At 47.5% G+C, this 19486-nt stretch overlaps 2 protein-coding genes across 4 annotated transcripts in view; one reads left to right on the top strand and one right to left on the bottom strand.

The window, feature by feature from the left end:
* The window catches only part of tnni3k (TNNI3 interacting kinase), a 32191-nt gene extending 16760 nt beyond the window's left edge, over positions 1-15431 (top strand). For 2 of the 3 annotated variants that reach the window (XM_027025257.2, XM_035521934.1), the window contains 2 exons: positions 1256-1335; positions 1725-1895. In XM_027025257.2, the coding sequence (XP_026881058.2) occupies positions 1256-1335; positions 1725-1801 (157 nt within the window). In that variant the 3' untranslated portion in view covers positions 1802-1895. Of the gene's footprint in view, positions 1-1255; positions 1336-1724; positions 1896-14964 lie in introns of those variants that run through there. The other variant, XM_035521933.1, reaches the window with a different exon arrangement.
* On the bottom strand, positions 5876-17839 carry erich3 (glutamate-rich 3). Its single transcript, XM_035522217.1, has 16 exons — positions 17738-17839; positions 16823-16916; positions 16472-16597; positions 16231-16302; positions 15970-16098; positions 14866-15027; positions 14327-14533; positions 13814-13991; positions 12902-13088; positions 12495-12682; positions 11172-11327; positions 10403-10795; positions 8903-9034; positions 8551-8733; positions 6968-8442; positions 5876-6841 (listed from the first exon to the last, which is right to left on the bottom strand). The coding sequence occupies exons 1-16, from the start codon at positions 17755-17757 to the stop codon at positions 5876-5878; spliced, it is 4668 nt and encodes a 1555-aa protein (XP_035378110.1). The 5' UTR covers positions 17758-17839.
* Positions 17840-19486: the final 1647 nt, after the last annotated feature.

The raw sequence follows: 19486 nt of genomic DNA, 5'->3' as shown, positions 1-19486 counted from the left end.
TGTGTGTACACACACACACACACACACACACACACACACACATATACACACGCACACACACACACACACACACACACACACGTACGCCCTGAATGCACGCGCATACACCTTCTGGAGCTATAGGTGTGTCTACACACACACACACACACATATACACACACACATACTCACATACACACGTACGCCCTGAATGCACGCGCATACACCTTCTGGAGCCATAGGTGTGTCTACACACACACACACACACAGGCACGCACACATGCATATGCACACACACACATCCACACAGACACACACAAACACACACAGACACAGACACACACATGTAAACATGCCTACACACACACACACTCAAACATGCACACACTTGCATGCACACACATGCACAGACACAACGGTTCATACACTCATTCAGACACATACACACTCGAACAATGAGATATTTGCAGAATATTTGCAGAGAAATTTGCAGATTTGGTGAATTTTGGTTTCAAAGAGTTAAACTGACCCCACATCTTTGCCCCCATATGGGGTTATTGCTCATAGCCAGACAGGAAGCGTAGGAGCTTAGCAGTCCAAACCAAACGCCACACTCAGGCTGTGCCGCCCTCGGGTTTGGCCAGAGGCACGTGGTCTACCAAATGCACTCCAGTTTAAAGTGTGGTCGCTAGGAGACAGCACCACGGAGACGGCAGCAGGCAAATACAATAAAACATGCATGACATCTTCACGCTGGGAGACTTTACTAGTGCCTGGCACTTCACTCTTCTTGTTTAATGCGAGTGTGTGAGTGTGTGCATGTGGGTGTCTGTGTGTATTTGTGTGGTGATGGCTTAGCAACAGTCAGAGAAAGGAGGGCAGAGAGAGAGCAGAATGGAGAGAGGGATGATGGGAAGACGACGCACCTTGCTTTGTTGCCTCCAGAATGGGGCAGTGACCACAGGGGACAGTGAGCATGTTTATGTAATTACCCCAGGTGGGACAGAACAGGGACGTCCAGCCCACTGGACCGGGCCGTGGCTCCCTTTCACACACTCGTACAAACACACCTCTGCATTTGAACACTTGGCAGACACTCTTAGCAAATGGAGCCCATGACAGAGGTGGGAGCTCGCTTTCCCTGACACACATGTAAGACCCTCCGGATACAAATGTCTGCCCAGTACGGAAAACGTCAGCGCTGTAACACGATGCCAGTCTCTCACTCAGATGTAATTGCCAAATGTGTGTGCGTGTGTGTGTGTGTTTCTCGCAGCGTGGGGCGGCGTGCGTCACAGGGGCTGTCTTTGGAGGAGCTGAGGAGAAGCCTTCAGATCCCCCCCATCGACCGGAATGGTTCGTTCCACTTCTGTGCTCCGTTAAACACGACTCATTAGATGTGACTCATATTCTTGCATAATGACACACAAGAGGGTCAAGAGCAAAACTGTTCCCATGAATTGCATTTGAAAATGATTTTTATTTGTTCTAACTGAAGCGTCCTGAGCATGAGACTGCTCTGTGTTGCCGTGGAGATTAGCACAGAGTGTGTTTTTACACACACCCTGCTGTAGCACACCTGGCTCAGATTATCCTGTGAGTTCTTCGTGATCTGGCTAGGCCGTGCTGGGGCAGGGACAAGCGTGTGTGTGCGGCCGTCGCTGGGTCCGTCTGACGCAGACGGCCGTGTGTGAGATGTTCTTTGTGGTGTGTGGCAGACAGTTTGTTCTGTGCTGTTGCTGTAGGATACGTGTCAGATCCCATGAGCACCATGCACTTCCAGTCCTCCAGCAGCACGGCCAGCTTGGAGGACAACAGCTAATGGCAAGAGACTCCCTGGAGACACAAACACACACACACACACACATATGCATGCACACACACACACACTCACACACACACACTCACACACACACTCTCACACACACACACACTCACTCACACTCACACACACACACTCACACACACACACACACACTCACTCACACACTTACACACTCACACACACTCACACTTACACACTCACACTTACACACTCACACACACACTCACACACACACACACTCACACTCACACACACACTTACACACTCACATTCACACACACTCACACACACTCTCACACACACACACACACACACACTCACACATACTCACACTCACACACACACTCACACTCACACACACACACACAGACACACTCACACACACTCACACATACTCACACTCACACACACACACACACTCACACTCACACACACACACACACTCACAGACACACTCACACACACACACACACACACACACACACACACACACACACACACACAATTTTAAATTTGAAAAATGTACTGTTTTTGTTTTGTTTTAATATTTGCATATCAATAAAAGGTTACATGAAACAAGAGAAATGAATACTACATATGATATGATGTTTATTTTTTTATTTTCAGTTTGAAATCAATCACCCTGGTTTAGACACATAAAGAAATCAAAGCCATGGAGAGGGGAGGAGAGAGGAGAGGGGAGGAGAGGAGAGGAGGAGAGGGGAGGAGGGGGAGGAGAGGAGAGGAGAGGGGGAGAGGGGAGCAGAGAGGACAGGAGAGGGGGGGAGGAGAGGAAAGGAGAGGGGGAGAGGGGAGGAGAGGAGGGGGAGGAGAGGAAAGGAGAGGAGGAGAGGGGAGGAGAGAGGAGAGGAAAGGAGAGGAGGAGGGGGAGGAGAGAGGAGAGGAAAGGAGAGCAGGAGAGGGGAGGAGAGAGGAGAGGAGAGGGGAGGAGAAGAGAGGAGGGGGAGGAGAGGAAAGGAGAGGAGGAGGGGGAGGAGAGGAGAGGAGAGGGGAGGAGAAGAGAGGAGGGGGAGGAGAGGAAAGGAGTGGAGGAGGGGGGAGGAGAGAGGAGAGGAAAGGAGAGGAGGAGGGGGAGGAGAGAGGAGAGGAGAGGGGAGGAGAAGAGAGGAGGGGGAGGAGAGGAAAGGAGAGGAGGAGGGGGAGGAGAGAGGAGAGGAAAGGAGAGGAGGAGAGGGGAGGAGAGAGGAGGAGAGGGGAGGAGAAGAGAGGAGGGGGAGGAGAGGAAAGGAGAGGAGGAGGGGGAGGAGAGAGGAGGGGGAGGAGAGGAAAGGAAAGGAGAGGAGGAGAGGGGAGGAGAGGGGAGGAGAAGAGAGGAGGGGGAGGAGAGCTGCGGCGCAGAGGGGGCAGGCCGCTCATCAGAGGGGTGGGATTAGGTCGTGATAACCGAGCATAAGGGCAGAAACATGCTCAGTCTGAAACTGTAACCGTCAAGCACGACACACAGCAACAGAAATACAGATTTATTTAAGGGTCACAGAGGAAGTTATTCGGTGTCATTGTCAGTCATGTTTCTCTACTGTTACTATTTTAGATCAGATTATGTCCAAGTACAACCACAGATTAAGCATCTTTGATTCCTAATCTAGAACTCAGACAAAGAGAGATCAGAGTGAAAAGAGTAGTGTGAGTGTGTGTGTGAGTGTGTGTGTGAGTGTGTGTGTATGTGAGTGTGTAAGTGTGTGTGTGAGTGTGTGTGTGTGTGTGTGTGAGTGTGTGTGTGTGTGTGTGAGTGTGTGTGTGAGTGTGTGTGTATGTGAGTGTGTGTGTGTGTGTGTGTGTGTGAGTGTGTGTGTATGTGAGTGAGTGAGTGTGTGTGTATGTGAGTGTGTATGTGAGTGTGTGTGTGAGTGTGTGTGTGTGAGTGTGTGTGTGTGTGTGTGTGAGTGTGTGTGTGAGTGTGTGTGTATGTGAGTGAGTGTGTGTGTGTGTGTGTGTGTGTGTGTGTGTGTGTGTGTGTGTGTGTGTGTGTGTGAATGTGTGTGTGTGTGTGTGTGTGAGTGTGTGTGTGTGTCTGACTGTAAAGGACTATAAAGTGTGACTGGCAAGAGGCCTGCACAGCATGAATAATTATGTGTTGGGCTTGAGATTCAAGCTAACAAATCCTGACGTAACACCCATTCGGCCTGAGTGGCCATTTAGACAAAATGTCTTCGTTGAATATATTTTTTTTCCACAGCGTAGAAGGGACACAAAATATAGGTGTTGCCAAAGGAGTTATATTGTGTGTGTGTATGTGCATGTGTGTGTGTGTATGTGCGTGTGTGTGTGTGTGTGAGTGTGTGTGTGAGTGTGTGTGTATGTGAGTGAGTGTGTGTGTGTGTGTGTGTGTGTGTGTGTGTGTGTGTGTGTGTGTGTGTGAATGTGTGTGTGTGTGTGTGTGTGAGTGTGTGTGTGTGTCTGACTGTAAAGGACTATAAAGTGTGACTGGCAAGAGGCCTGCACAGCATGAATAATTAAATCATTTGTGTCGAGTGTGTGTGTGTGTGTGTGTGTGTGTGTGTGTGTGTGTGTGTGTGCGTGGGTGTGTGTGTGGGTGTGTGGGTGTGTGAGTGAGTGTGTGTGTGTGTGTGTGTGTATGTGAGTGTGTGTGTGTGTGTGTGTGTGTGTGTGTGTGTGTGAGTGTGTGTGTATGTGAGTGAGTGAGTGTGTGTGTATGTGAGTGTGTATGTGAGTGTGTGTGTGAGTGTGTGTGTGTGAGTGTGTGTGTGTGTGAGTGTGTGTGTGAGTGTGTGTGTGAGTGTGTGTGTATGTGAGTGAGTGAGTGTGTGTGTGTGTGTGTGTGTGTGTGTGTGTGTGTGTGTGTGAATGTGTGTGTGTGTGTGTGTGTGAGTGTGTGTGTGTGTCTGACTGTAAAGGACTATAAAGTGTGACTGGCAAGAGGCCTGCACAGCATGAATAATTAAATCATTTGTGTCGAGTGTGTGTGTGTGTGTGTGTGTGTGTGTGTGTGTGCGTGGGTGTGTGTGTGGGTGTGTGGGTGTGTGAGTGAGTGTGTGTGTGTGTGTGTGTGTGTGCGCGTGGGTGTCTGCTTTCTGCAGACCGCTGATGGTAACCCTGCTAAGACTCCAGATCTCTGTACCAGTCGACCCAACACTGCAGAACTACTGTTTCACTTATTCATTAGGAAGAAGACTGACCGCAGCCAAAATGGCTGCCACTCTTATCCCACTGTAACTCAAACAAGGGGATACTAGATATTTTACCTTATTCAAATATTTTGAGATTTTTTCTAACAGACATGGTTTTTTAAGTGACAGAACAATTAAATGTAACAATAAGACTGTATATACTCATAAATAAGTTTTTAAAATATGTACAAACCTACTTAACTGTGCAGGTGTGTGATTTTGGTCTATATTATGTGTGAGGAACGTCCCTCTTCAGTGTTCAGTAGTCTGACGACACAGAGCGGCTCCACGTTCCTCAGTACTGCGGCTGCACACTACACATAATGACACGCTACTGAAACTGAAGGACTGACACTAAACTATGGGTGATGGAGAAATTCTGGAAACATTTTTAGATTCTGCAAGAAACTCATTTTTTGCCTGAGACAAAATCTTTCTTAACCAGTGCTATTCGATCTGGTTTCTGCCACCAGCCTGTCTTAACCTTGTCTAAAGAACGTACAAGACGGAAAATGTTTGTCTACACAATAATTACCCCTGCGATATATTTTCCATTTTTGTGATTGGTCACTGGTGTATTGTTTTCTGTGAGCACATAATACTGAGACCATCAACCATCACAACCATCAACATGTCTGAGAATGAAACCTGCGAGGTCCAAACAGGAATCCCTAAATCATCACCAAGGTTACTGCAGGACCAAACCCTAGGCAGACTAAATGTAGCTTACAGGAGGCACCTTATGGGCTGTGATGTATCGTTGGTTTTGTGTTCTTTGTAAGGGTCCTAGGTTGCCAAACTTAACTGCAAGTCCAGAGCAGGCAGACATTCCTTCAGAGGCCTCAGATTAGTGACTTTTAGATTAATGCTTGGTCGCTAATTCTGTCTGAATTATAATTGAAGGATAAATCTGGCATGTTGGTCAGATAGCTTGACTAATCTCAACCTTCATCACTGAAGGTGATGGCAGGTTAATGACAGTATCTATAGTAACCCCTTGCTGGGCCCCTGCTGTGTGCTGTGACTCAGTACTGTGCACAAGCTCATCCACACCGGGACCCTCGCCAGTTTCTGATAAATGTTTAGTGGGATTGGGTGGGCTTTCTGTTGGCTGGAGACTTTTAGCTTCTGGTTCTAAAGCTTCACTTTTGGTCTCCATTTTGATATTTCCCGTGGGCGTTTCTGCCATGGCCTTGTATTCGATCTGCTGGTGCTTGGTGCTTTCAGATGGATCCTCAGCCTCTTCTGCCTCCAGAGCCTCATCCCTCACCCTCTTCTCTCCCTCGGGGGGTCCAAGGCTCTCCATATCCTCCAGTGGTTCCGGGAACGTCTCGAAATACCTGGCAGCGCGGTGGACGTTCACCCAGTTACTAACCAGATCCCCCTGACCTGGCGGGGGGGCAGCAGAAGGAAGCTGGGTCACCCTGTCCTCCTCCCTGACAGACAGCGCTTTCTCCTCTGGTTGCGCTTCTTCTGGCTGGGGCTCAGAAGGAATGCTGCTTTCTCCAGCTGGACTCCTGGCTTCTCCGCTAGCAGGTAACCCATCTCGAGTGTCGTCTCTGTCTAAATCGGCCACGGGTTTCAGCTTCGATTCTGCGTCTGCAGGATCTTCCGCGTCAACTTCGCTCTCAGACCCGAGTTCAGCCTCGTCGGCATGGTCACCTTGGCCCTTCAGCGACTGGGCCTCCTGCACCTCTCCTTTGTCTCCATCGTTCTGGTTGTCTTCCACATCTCCTTCATGGACCGAGTCCTGCTTTGTTTTTCTTTGGTTCGTCTCTCCACGTCCTTCTTCTATAGGTTCTTCCTGCTCTCCGAGCTCAGTGTGATGGCCAATCGTTTCCTGCTCTCCATTTTCCACGTCTGCGCTGACTGAGGGTCCTCGTGGGTCCTCGAGGACGCCGGGCTCGGAGTTGTCTTTCATTCCTGCGTTTTCCTCTTGCTTCTTCTTCTTCTTCTTCTTCTTCTTCTTCCCATCTTCCTCTCCTCCTTGTATTTTGGCCCCAGCTCCTCTTACTTCTTCCTCTTCTCCATCTTCTTTTCCATCCACACCTCCATCAACTCCTCCTTTTTCTTCCCTTTCTCCTCCATCTTCAGTCTCCCTTGGCAACTCGCTTTGCTTCGCTACTCCCTCAGGTTCATCGTTTTGCACTCCTTTGCTGTCATTGGCCTCCTCTTGCTGTTTGATGTTTTCCTCTGCTCCACGCTCTGGTCCTCTCTTTCCAGCACCTTCCTCCTCTGGCTTCTTCTCGATCTCGCCGACCCCCACCTTACTTTCTCTCTCTTGGTTTGTGAGGTCGCTGGTCATCTCGCCGCTGTTTCTCTCCTCATTCTCATGTCGTTCATCCACCTCTGCTCCAGCTGCACCACCTTCCACCTCCCACTCCGTCTGAGGATCCTGGTCTGCCGAGGCTTCCACCGTGCTCTCACACTCTCCTCCTGCCCTTACCTCCACCTCGCCTCTGCCCGATCTTTCTTCCTCAGAACCCTCGGCTACACGGGCGACGTCACTCTCTCCATCTTCATCGCGGACACCCAGTTCTTTCTCTCGCTCCCCTTTTCCTCCATCTTCGGTTTCAGCCTCTTTTATCGATTCCTCTCCCTTCACTTCTTCCTCAGACTTATTGCAGGCGGCATCTTCAGTGTCGTGAGGTTTAGACGCGTCGTCTTTCTCTGCTGCGGATTCGTTTTCTCTCTGTTCATCGTCATCTGTTTTCTCTCCATTGACCTCCACCTGTCTCTCCTCAGTAACCCTCTCCCTCGCCTCTGATCGTTCGTCTGTGGCTCCATCCTGGAGGGGTCCTGTGACCTCGCTGCCTTTCTCCTTTTCTTCTGCCTTCATCTCTCCATCTCCCTCACTGCACCCTCTGGACTCCTCAGTATTGCCCTCCTCCACTCTGGGGTTTTCTACACCCTCCAAATCATCGCCTGCTTCCTCTCCGTCTGCCCTGATCTCCTTCTCTTCAGGAAATTCTTTTCCCACACCTTCTGCTGCTCCTGCATCCTCTGTGTTCTCCACGGCTCCCTCGGCTTGTTCCTGACCCTCTATCTCGCCGTGCTGATTCATGTTGGGAGGGTCACCTGCAGTCATCTCTCCGGGTTCCTCTGCTGGTTCCTCTCTGGGTTCCTTTCCGGGTTTCTCTCTGGGTTTCTCTCCGGGTTCCTCTCCAGGCTCCTCTCTGGGTTCCTCAATCAGCTCCTCAGTATCGCCCATGTTGGGAGTGTCACCTGCAGTCATCTCTCCGGGTTCCTCTGCTAGTTCCTTTCTGGGTTCCTTTCCAGGTTCCTCTCCGGGTTCCTCAGCCTGAGGCTCTGTGATCACCTCCCTCTGTTCGGTCTCAGCTTCCACCGTGTCTGGTTCCTCTACCCGAGTGCCTGCTGTTTCTTCAGCTCTGTTTCCACTCTCCAGCTCTTCCTGTGCTTCTGTTACCAACAACTCCTCAGCCTTGGAGCCTTCCACCTCTCCTGTCTTCTCCAGCTCCTCCGTCGGTTCTTTGTGCATCGTCGCACCCTCCTCAGCTGTGTCTGAGGTCTTTTGTTTTCCACCATCCTCATCCTCTCCTCCTCCTCCTCCTCCTCCTCCTGCTCCTCCTCCTCCGCCCTCGGCCGTGTCTGACTGGAGCTGTGCTGTCTCCTGCGTTTCCTTGTCCAACTCCTCTGCGGTTTGCCACGTGCCAACATGTCCTTGTGTTCGAGTCTTGGTCTCTGAAGCTGCTCTCTCCTCACAGATCTCCTCCCGCTCCATGACTGCCCACTGCACTGCATCCTTCTCTACTTCTGCCCCTGCAACAAACACATATGTCACTTTAACCCCCAAATATGAATATCCCAGCAGAACTGTAGCGCAGGTTTGTATTTCAATTCTGATCAAAAGCAGGTGAACTGGAGGGCTCTATCTTCCATCTCCTCCATCAGAACACCCCCTCTGAAAGGCTCTAACCACAGGAAGTACCTCGGCTGCCCCAGCCGGGCCTGATGGAGGCCACCTCGTCCTCCTCCGTGGTGGTGTCACTCAGCTCTGGCTCGGACCGGCACACAGCCGCTTCCAGAACGGCCTCTGCCAGCTTCGCCTGCACAGACTTGGCTTGTGTTATGCATAGAGGGGGAGAGAGAAAGAGGAGTCACAGGCCATGTGTGCAGTTATGGCTGGAGCCTGCGTCACCATCACAAACCCACAGTCAGTCAACGCTTATGCTCAAGAGAAAAGAGAGAAATAACATCAAAGGATTTCATCTGATTTTTTAAATACAAAAAGAATGCAAAGGGAAATTTCTGCATTCTCAACATTGCTTGCACAAGGGGAGAAAAAAGCTTAGCAAAAAACACAAACACAAAGTGGAAGTCTTATAAGAGTTTATTAGCAAACAACAGTTAATGAAGCCATGCAGGAGACAGTCAGAGGGGACGGTTTATCAATTTATCAACACTCGCTTCATTCATGAAACACAACACCAACATTTTAAGGTTTAAACGATCGCCAATCACTCGCTGCTGTGACGCGGGCTGACCTTGTTGAAAGCGATTTTTCTATATCCTGAAACACACTGCAACTTACAACATCTAAATGAATGTCCCTATCCTCACACAGACTACAGGTGTTTATCCTGCGAGGTTTGCTGAGAGCTACCTGGTCATACAGTCACAAGGGACAAGCTTCTAAACGGGAGACGTTAAACATTCTTCACTGACCGATTCCCACGTGTACCATCAGATTGAAAGATTATTATTACACAGACTGAGTGCTAGTGACTCTTAAAGTATGAAACATGTCATAAATGAAACTCTTGTTTACAGGAAAACTGTAACAAAATGAAAACGTGACAAGAAGCAAAGCAGGATGTGTTTGGCAGAATATTTTCAGACTTTCATTAGTAAATATATACATCATATCCTCGCTAACATAAGACAACTCTCTAAATCAACTTTTATTTTGTTATTTTACTGCTCATTTCATAATTTAGACAAAACAATTTAAATTTAAAATTAGGTTTATAAAGGTTTTCCAAAATCTTTAAAACATCTCCACACTTTTGAAAGTCAAAATATACTGGCATATACTGCACTTATGATAAAAATGCAATTAAACACCATGCCGCCAAACACAGGAAAGACGGTCTCACAACACAAAAACAGAGGTACACCTTTAGGCCAAAATGTCTTTTTCCCACAGAACTGGGTCCATAAACATTTCTTTGTTCTTAGTTACTGCTTTGCCTGTGTACAGAAACTTTATTTCAAATAATTTATTCTGGTTGATTATATAATTTGCTAGCTGGTTAATAATTACTTAGAAGATGATTAGGAGGTAATCTCAAGACTGCCATTTAAAAGAGAAAAACAACGCTCCCCACTAAAGACTCCAGTTCTACTGGTCAAAGCCATCAGAAATTGGCAGAGGTTGCAACTCCAGGCGTGATGAAGTGCGGAGGCTACCCTGAGTGCAGGAACTCACCTCCCTCTAGCTCCGCCCCCGTGGCTTCATCGTGGGCTGGGTCTCCAGCGGGCCCTTCTCCAAGCTCCGCCCCCCCGCCACCATCTGTGTCTTTGATCATGTCCACCCCACTCTCCTCGGAGGCATAAACAGGGCCCCCCTGGACCTCCGTGTCTTCCTCCTCGGACTGCGGGAGAGACACCGAGTTGGTCTCTGTGCCCTGTCTCCCCGGACCCACACTGGCGTCTTTTTCTGACGTCAGCGTGGAATTGTGACTCTCGGATCGCACGCTCTCCCCCGGGACGTCGGCTGTGACTCGTTCTTCGTCATCGTCGGGCTCTGCGACACCCTCGCGTTCATCTTCCTCACTCTCTGAAGAGCTACTTGACGAGATGGATGGCGACCTTTTCACTGCTGAGAAAGTAATATTTAACATTTAGGAGGAGTGATGTAATCAGACACCTGCACATGTAATCAGACAGAAGCAAACGTCACCTGTTTAGTAGTAGTGGACATTGCAAATGCTACCTAATAATCGTGTTCCTGAATGTCTCCAGCAATGCACTGTGTGAGGTCTAGATAATAATCGTGTGTGAGGTCTGTGTGAGGTCTAGATTACTACGAGAAGCTTTCTGGACTTGGGTGAAGCCAGAACCATGGGGCTGAAACACGGCTGGGAATTCTCTTAGTCTAGTAACCAGCACCTCAGTGTTAATTTTTTACAGTTCTTTTCGGTTCTGTTTGGTTCTGTTCGGTTACAGAGAGAAACACGGACTCTTTCTGTCCAGACCTTCAGGTTCCTTGTCTTGGTCTTGATGCTTTCCTCTCACTCCATTTTCATTCTCATCCTTACTTCTGCTTTCCTCCTCTTCCTCCCTGTTGGGAGAGGGCAACATTTCGTCCTCCATGGGGCCTTCATCGTCAGCCTCAAAGTCTTCCTCATAGTCTACAGGAAAAACAACAAGCCTACTTCAACCATAATCTATAATCAATATGACTGTACTGATCTGTAGTCAGTCATAATCAAAATATATTACTTATCAAATACATAAATAATCAATATCAGTGGACAATTATGTATATTATCCGTACAATCAGTACTCCCAGTAGAGAGCGTAATCTCCCAGTATAGAGCGTAATCTTCCAGTAGAGAGCGTAATCTCCCATCAGAGAGCGTAATCTTCCAGTAGAGAGCGTAATCTCCCAGTAGAGAGTGTAAACTCCCAGTAGAGAGTGTAAACTCCCAGTAGAGAGTGTAAACTCCCATCAGAGAGCGTAATCTTCCAGTAGAGAGCGTAAACTCCCATCAGAGAGCGTAAACTCCCATCAGAGAGCGTAATCTCCCAGTAGAGAGCGTAAACTCCCAGTAGAGAGTGTAAACTCCCAGTAGAGAGTGTAAACTCCCATCAGAGAGCGTAATCTTCCAGTAGAGAGCGTAAACTCCCATCAGAGAGCGTAATCTCCCAGTAGAGAGCGTAATCTCATCATGCCTCACTGAGTTGACTTGCATAACAGTCAAAAACAGAGGAAGACTCAGAGCAGTAGCCCGTCCTCTGTGTGTGGTCTTCACGAGCCCCAGCAGGACATCAACTCTGGATTTATTTAAACAATAAACAGGCTTCACTCTAAATCTGAGTGTTCTGCTGTTAGCAGGACAAACGTGCTATTAAACATGTCTCACATGGAGCTGTTAGTGGTCAGTGTGAGTGGTTAGTGTGAGTTGTTAGTGGTTAGTGTCAGTTTGAGTGGTTAGTGGTTAGTGTGAGTGGGGTTATTTCTTTAAAAATAAAATGCCATGAGATAAATAAAAGGTAGTAATTCAATAGTTATTCAACATGACATATCAATGATCTATTGTTTAACGTCATGTTGTTGTCTATGTTGTGTGTTAATAAACGTCTTTCACAGTCAAGGGAGTCTGTGCGTCCTGCTCCACGCCCATCGGCACTTGGGCAGTCCACGTTACGTTTAATCCATATAATGTATATTTAGAATCAGATGCATGTACCAAGTATATGGTATATGTAAACATGTAACCCTAATAGGAAGGGACTATTTCTCTGCTATGTGTATTACATGGTCTTGGCCCATGATCTGCTGGATCTTAAGGTACCCTTTAGGGCTTTTCCCCCCTGAGTGGCGTCTCTCTGCGCGGCTGCGTCCGGTTCCTGCAGCTCCGGGTCCTTCTCCTCCTCATCCTCATCCTCCTCGCCCTTTCCCTGGGGCTTGGAGATGAGAGGGTCCTCTTTGATTGTCTTTGGTGGAGTGGGTTTTTTGTCCAAGCCCATGGCAATAATACATCTAGACAATAATATTGAGACAGGCCTAAAATGGTTATTACTGGAAAAACATTTATAAAGTGATTAATTAATATATTGATTAACATTTAAGGAAAGAATGATTTTAAAAACAGATACAACCTACACAGTTTAGTTTTTAATGTTCCAAGCTCAGGACCAGGGTAAGGAAAGAGTCCGTACCAGGTGTAGATTCTCACCTGTAGCAAGTGGAAGTTCTCACCTGTAGCATGGCGACGCCCCCTCAACCCCAAAGAAGCCAAAGTGGCCGTGGCGTCCCCCAAGGCGTGAGCCCTTCCTGTGCTTGAACTCACAGCAGGAGCTGAGACGCTCCACCTGCAGCCCATTCAGGAAGAAGGTCAGGCTGAACGGAAAACCTCGGTGACGCCGGGAGACAAACTGGAACGTCTCTGCCACAGGATGGGAGACACCGGCATCAGCACGGACGCACACACCAGCAACATTTCACTACATCCCAGCTGTCTACCCCGATTATGAGTCCTGAGAAACCCTGAATTGGAAAAATGCTGGACTGTGGAGGAGAGGACTGTGTAAACACCACTGTCTCCCAGCTGCAGTAAACACCACTGTCTCCCAGGTGCAGTAAACACCACTGTCTCCCAGGTGCAGTAAACACCACTGTCTCCCAGCTGCAGTAAACAGCACTGTCCCACAGCTGGAGTAAACACCACTGTCTCCCAGCTGCGGTAAACACCACTGTCCCACAGCTGTGGTAAACACCACTGTCCCACAGCTGCGGTAAACACCACTGTCCCACAGCTGCAGTAAACACCACTGTCTCCCAGCTGCGGTAAACACCACTGTCCCACAGCTGCGGTAAACACCACTGTCCCACAGCTGCAGTAAACACCACTGTCCTACAGCTGCAGTAAACACCACTGTCTCCCAGCTGCGGTAAACACCACTGTCCCACAGCTGCGGTAAACACCACTGTCCCACAGCTGGGGTAAACACCACTGTCTCCCAGCTGGGGTAAACACCACTGTTTCCCAACTGTGATAAACACCACTGTTTCCCAACTGTGATAAACACCACTGTCTACCAACTGCAGTAAACACCACTGTCCCCCAGCTGGGCTCTCCGCAGGGTGCAGATTAAAGGGCTTTGAACAGACCTCCTTCTGTGAGCCTCCCTCGGTAGACACAGAGGTTCTCTCCCCCACAGTGCTGCTGGAACACCTTCACCTCGTCCTTCATGTCTGTGAGGTCAGGGGTCAGGTGCACGCTCTTTCCGAGGTACACCATCCTCACAGAGACTACACTGCGGGCAGATGCCTGCTGGACAGCAGCCTCCTGTGGAAGGACGGAGGGGAAGATATTCAAGAGGAAGCTCTCCCAGGGGGTGGAGATTGTTACATGGAGATCAAGTGTTTGCTCAGTTCTTAGTTACACACATAGGTGTAGCTGAAACCCAGGAGTACACCTCATATTAATGTTTATCTTGCTATAACATAAATCTTTAGCAAAAAGCAAACTTTAAAAAAAATCTAGGTGTGGCAGAACAAGAGTGGCAGTGTGGATTATAGCTCTGTAGTATAGTGTGTGTTACACTCTGATATCTTCAATGTCTGAGATCCCTCAGGAGTTGCAATGTCTCACAGCTCGGGGCCGGAGACAGCGATACTGACCTCAGTAACAGCAGTGGCAGCGTCTGGGGCTGTGGTGGGTCGTAACCTTCGACCCCGCAGTGTCCCATTCCCTTTTGGACCTTTGTCCTTCCTCTTGGTCAGCGGGGGCACGGGGGTCAAGAAGTTGTTGATGACCGGAAGTCGGTAAGGGGAGACGACACAGGAGAAGTTGGTCAGAGTCAGGTGCCGCGTCGCGTCTCTGTCAAACTGTAAACAAAGACCAGAACACGACCTCTGGTACCTTTCCACAAACAAAGGGTCACTTTTATATTTTATATTTCCTTCCAGGTTGTTTTGAGAGAATGTTCTAGTGTAGGACATCCTACAGTCCAAGTATCGGGTGTGAAAAATGGTCTTTACTCTTCCATCTGGCCATGTAATGGGAAAGTGTTACAGAAGAGATTACAGTGATGAATACATGACCCGTGAGGGTGTGTGTGAGGGTGTGTGTGAGGGTGTGTGTGAGGGTGTGTGTGAAGGTGTGTGTGAAGGTGTGTGTGAGGGTGTGTGTGAGGGTGTGTGTGGGAGGATGGTCTCACCGCAGAACTGACTGGATGATCGGTGTCATTGGCCGTGTCCTGGTGTCTAAACCGGGACGAGTTGCGCTTCAGTGACGCTGATGTGCTGTTGCTCTGCAGGGGTTTCAGACGAACGGCTCTCTGCATGGTCCCCGGAGCTGTGTTGGGCCTGGATGACCTAGCCTGTGAGACCACCGCAACAACGTTAACCCACCACGCAGCTCTATGAGGACAAACACCCTCATCACCTGAGCAGTGGAGGCTCTGTGGTTAAAGTACTTCACTAGTAATCAGAAGGTTGGCAGTTCAAGCCACATCTGAGCTGACCCTTAACCCTCGATTGTGTGCAGTCAACTGTCGCTTTTGGCGCTGCAAATGTGAACATTTGGAACATGTGTTGCTGTTTTATTCTGGTTGTAAAGGATCTCTGCCAATTAAACAGAACCAGACTTAACACACACAAAAACAGTCAGGCATCATGCAACATTCAGTAAAGAAAACTCTAAAATGTTATCATCTTCTTCTGGAAACACATATGGTTTTCTGGAGATTGTCGGTAGTATATAGAAGAGAGACCTTTGTCTCTAATAAACTGTTAAACTCTAATGTTTTGATAATGTTTTGACTTCTTGACACCTTGACTGAATAATTCATGGTCTTTGGGTCCATTAACATGAAACACCCATTTACTTAACCACTATTTCCTAAATGGAATCGGATAAACCAGTTCAGTAAAAATGAAGGCTCTTACACCAACTTGAAATTAAATTTCATATGCAGCCCTAAATTAGATTTCAGTTTAGTGATGAGGACCCTTCATTTGTCGTGAACTGATCCAATAAATTCCAGTCATGAAGGAACGCAGGGACGTGCTTGCCGTCTGATCGCAGGGCCTCTTTAAGAGGCGTCAGGTGCCGCAAAGTGAAGAGGATGGATGTTTCATTTCCAACATTTAAACTTCATTTTATTTGTCCTGCTTCCACCCATGCAGAACACCTCAGGGTCCTGCTGTATCAACCTTTAGGACAGTGTCTCAAACAGGACAGCAGTCTTTAGCTCAGTAAACACAGAAAATCCAAATTTGTTATGGTTTTTGCGTTCCCGCTCTATAGACGCTCCTCTTACTGATTCTGTCGACTCCCAGTTCTCAGCGTCGGGCCCAGACTGTCGTGTGGAAGACGTCTTTGGTCCCGTTGGTGGTCGTGGTGGAAGTATCATCACAGGTTCCTCCTCATACCTGTTGGAGCGTTCCACCTGACCACGCACACAAACAGCAAAAGTCTCATGACATGGGCAAACGAAAAAATTATAACCGGGTTACAACAATCCCAAAAACATTGCCATGACATTATTACAACATTAACAACAAATATAACAACAATGCACCTTGATTTTATTCACTCTTTCTCTTCTTTCAAATTCCTCCAGTTTTCGCTTGATCTCTATTTGATGGAGACGCTGTTTGAACAAAAACATTTCAAAACCATCATTCACAGCCCTTACGCTCCTACAAATATCAGAGCTGGATCTACACTGCGTGGGTGCCAGAGCAGCACAGCGGGCTCCTGATCTGCAGGCATGCTTGCAGGCAGGGAGTCTGCCAGGCTCCGGGGAGGCGCGCACGTACCTCCAGCTCCAGCACCTTGCGGAAGACGGCCTGGGCCAGGCTCTCGCGCACATGCCTCTGCCGGACCCTCTGGAGCAACGTGTGCCTGTACTCCTTTTCTGGAATAATCCGCCCGCTCCGGCTGATCTGATACACATGTGCAGCGTTTACACACTCCATCAGATTAGCTACAGATCTCTGGGCATCACGAGGGTCCTTATCTTAAGATCTGTGGCTGATTAATTAACATTAACAAATTTGGCATTCAAGGTGCTGAGATTAACTCATCAATAGTGTAGTATTTGCATTTAGGTATTGCACTTATTTAAAGTAATAATAGTAATAACAAACACATGCGTTGTGATTACGTACCAGCCCTACTTTTTGAAGATGTCGTCGTATTCTTGTGTTGCTGAAGTAACCAATTAGGTGTTTGTCTGCCAAACTGTTATAACACCCCAGCAGCCTAGGAACGAATGTATTGTTTGAGAAACATGATTTCGGACATTAAGAGCTTCAGAAACGCTGACATAACTGTCAGTGGCTCTGGTGCCCACGCTCTCTGCTCGCGCGGACCTTTTTGACGCGTCCTCTCCAGCGCGTGGCAGGCTGGCCTGGGGTTTTGCGGTTACCGGGGCCCCGCGCCAGTTGTGTGTTTATCACGACGTGTGCCCTCCACATCCGTGGCAGATGCAGGCGACTGTCGGAACCCGCGCTCGTTCGTCTCTGTGTTTTGTTTTGTTTTTTTAATTTAATTTAATTTTTTTTACAGATTTGATTTCCTGATATATTTGCAGTGTTGACAATAGGACCCGCGCGGACTATCCTAAGCGTATACGTTACCGGGGTCTGGTTACGGTGGGTGCGTGCGTGCCTGGCGCGCGTAACCCACGGCCCTTTTATTTGCGTCTCGCGACGCTGTTGCGAAGGGAAAGACGCGGTTTGGAAGAGAGGGAAAGCACGCGGTAACGTTACAGTTACAGGAGAGGAGCAGACAGGGTCACTTTCCTATTCCACACGTGTGAAGGCCGACATACACGCTGAAGGACTGGTTTATTTAGAGAGAACGTGAATTTAATATGTAACGTCGCAGGTTTGGGTGTCTACCTTGCCAAAAGTACCCTGTTCGTTCCACACCATATGAGGTACTGAGTAACACAAAAACAATACCATTACAAGTAATAGCATGCAACAGCCTGCACGACTAAATTAACTGCACACACGTGGAAAGCAAACTTGTTGCATATTCTCAGCAGTGCACCTGCGGCAGAGGCGCAAAGCACTTACCCCGGACTAAGATGACTCATGTTATCGCTGCGGAACTTGACACACGACCAGAGAGAGAGATGTTCCGTATCCTCTCTGACACTGTCTTACGGGACCAGGCTGTTCTCTCTCTACCGGCGCGGACCCGATCAGGATTCTACACATCTAACACTTTCCTCGCGCGGAACTGATAACACCGAGCGTTGCTATGGTGCGTCACGTGACGATGCGACCGGTTTCTCATTTTCCCATTTGCAGCTTTCACAATTAAACTCTCGATTTCTGTAACGTGCTGCTGAGTGCTCGTGTGATACTGGCAGGCTGAAGTCAAACGGAATCACGCGGAGCCCATGAAAGTTGCAGCGTCCGTCTGACACGCGCTGATTTGGCAATCTCAGCCTTACAGAGCAGCAGTTATATTAATCTTAGCCAGAACGTGCAACAACTACAAGTCTAAAGTCCTGATTTATAGAAATATTAATTAATTTAAACTGCAGATCGCAAATGCGCTGGTGGTGGAACCGCAACACATGATAAGGCAACAGCCTATAAAATATCAAGTTGTATCAAATATCAAAGTTGTTTTAATTAAAGACAATAAAAGGATTAAATGAGTCTACGAGTCATAACATGTACATGCTTTCCTGTTATATCCCACGTGACCCAACTGATCCGGTAACTCGAGATCTCTGTTCTGGATCCGGTGTACCAAAGCGCGAGACAGCGGGCCGAGCACACGGTCTCTACACGGTGTACGAACTCGAGACTCAGTCACTTCGGTGCTGAGGAGTCTGAACATCAATTTCTTGATAGAAGCAAAATATATGACAACTTGTGTGTAAAAAAAACAGCTAATGAACTGTTATTGACAAACGTTAATTGCTGTGGCAAGGGCGTAGACAATATGCTGTAGACAATAAAGTCTCAGTCAGTGTGTAATATAACACTCTGGGATTAGATTAAATCTGGTCAGACTGTCAACTGTCTGACTGTGCTGAAAAAATGGAATAATCCAACGATGTAAACTGGCGCCCTCTGGTGGTCCCACTAAAGAAGGCACGCAAAATGAAAACACCTAAACAATGAAAAATCTTTGTCTTTGTCTTTTGGGGTTGCAGGAGCTGGTTTAAATATTCGGCGGTGGAAGACAGGACTGCATAAAGCCATCAAACAAACCTAAAAACATAAAATAGTTTCGAGTTTATTCAATAATATTCAATATTCATCGACAATTCATATTCAATAGTAATTAAATATTTAACACAATAATTAATATTCAATATTCATGCTTCATAATGCCAAGAAAATAGTTATGAAAGCCGGTCCTGTTATTAATTTGTACAGGAGTTGAAAGTTATATATTTTATTTATTTGTTACGAAAGAAAATATTAGGCTATTAACTGATTTATGTCAAACTAATCTTCCAAACGTAAAGAAACATTAGGGACGTGTCGTCATTTAGGCAAAAATAATTCATGTGCTAAACTCATGTAACCTTTTTTTCCTAAATTGTCTGTGAAATTTACAAGATTTTTGAGTTGTTATTATTATTATTACTATTATGTGGAAGACATATTTCCTAAATACTTTCGACCAACAATGAGAGGTAGAAGGATTAAAAAGTCGCTCCCCTCCTGCTAAAGTTCTCGCTACATTTAATTTTTATTTTACGGCGCATTTTCGTAAAACCTTTTTTGTAAAACACTTGCTACCTTATCAACAGGTGTTCCTACTGCTATTAAACTGTGACTAAATTCATTAACTAAAAG

The sequence above is a fragment of the Electrophorus electricus genome, chromosome 23 (assembly GCF_013358815.1).
Source record: "Electrophorus electricus isolate fEleEle1 chromosome 23, fEleEle1.pri, whole genome shotgun sequence".
NCBI classification, from domain to species: Eukaryota; Metazoa; Chordata; class Actinopteri; order Gymnotiformes; family Gymnotidae; genus Electrophorus; species Electrophorus electricus.
This window is presented reverse-complemented; position numbering and strand designations above follow the sequence as displayed.

Bases quoted from the DNA above. Each gene is read 5' to 3' on its own strand.
- erich3 (XM_035522217.1), bottom strand. From the start codon at position 17,757: ATGAGTCATCTTAGTCCGGG. The intron at 9,035-10,402 runs GTGAGTTCCTGC...GCATAACACAAG, and splicing joins GGGGGCGGAGCTAGAGGGAG to CCAAGTCTGTGCAGGCGAAG. The intron at 8,734-8,902 runs GTACTTCCTGTG...TGTTTGTTGCAG, and splicing joins GCCCGGCTGGGGCAGCCGAG to GGGCAGAAGTAGAGAAGGAT.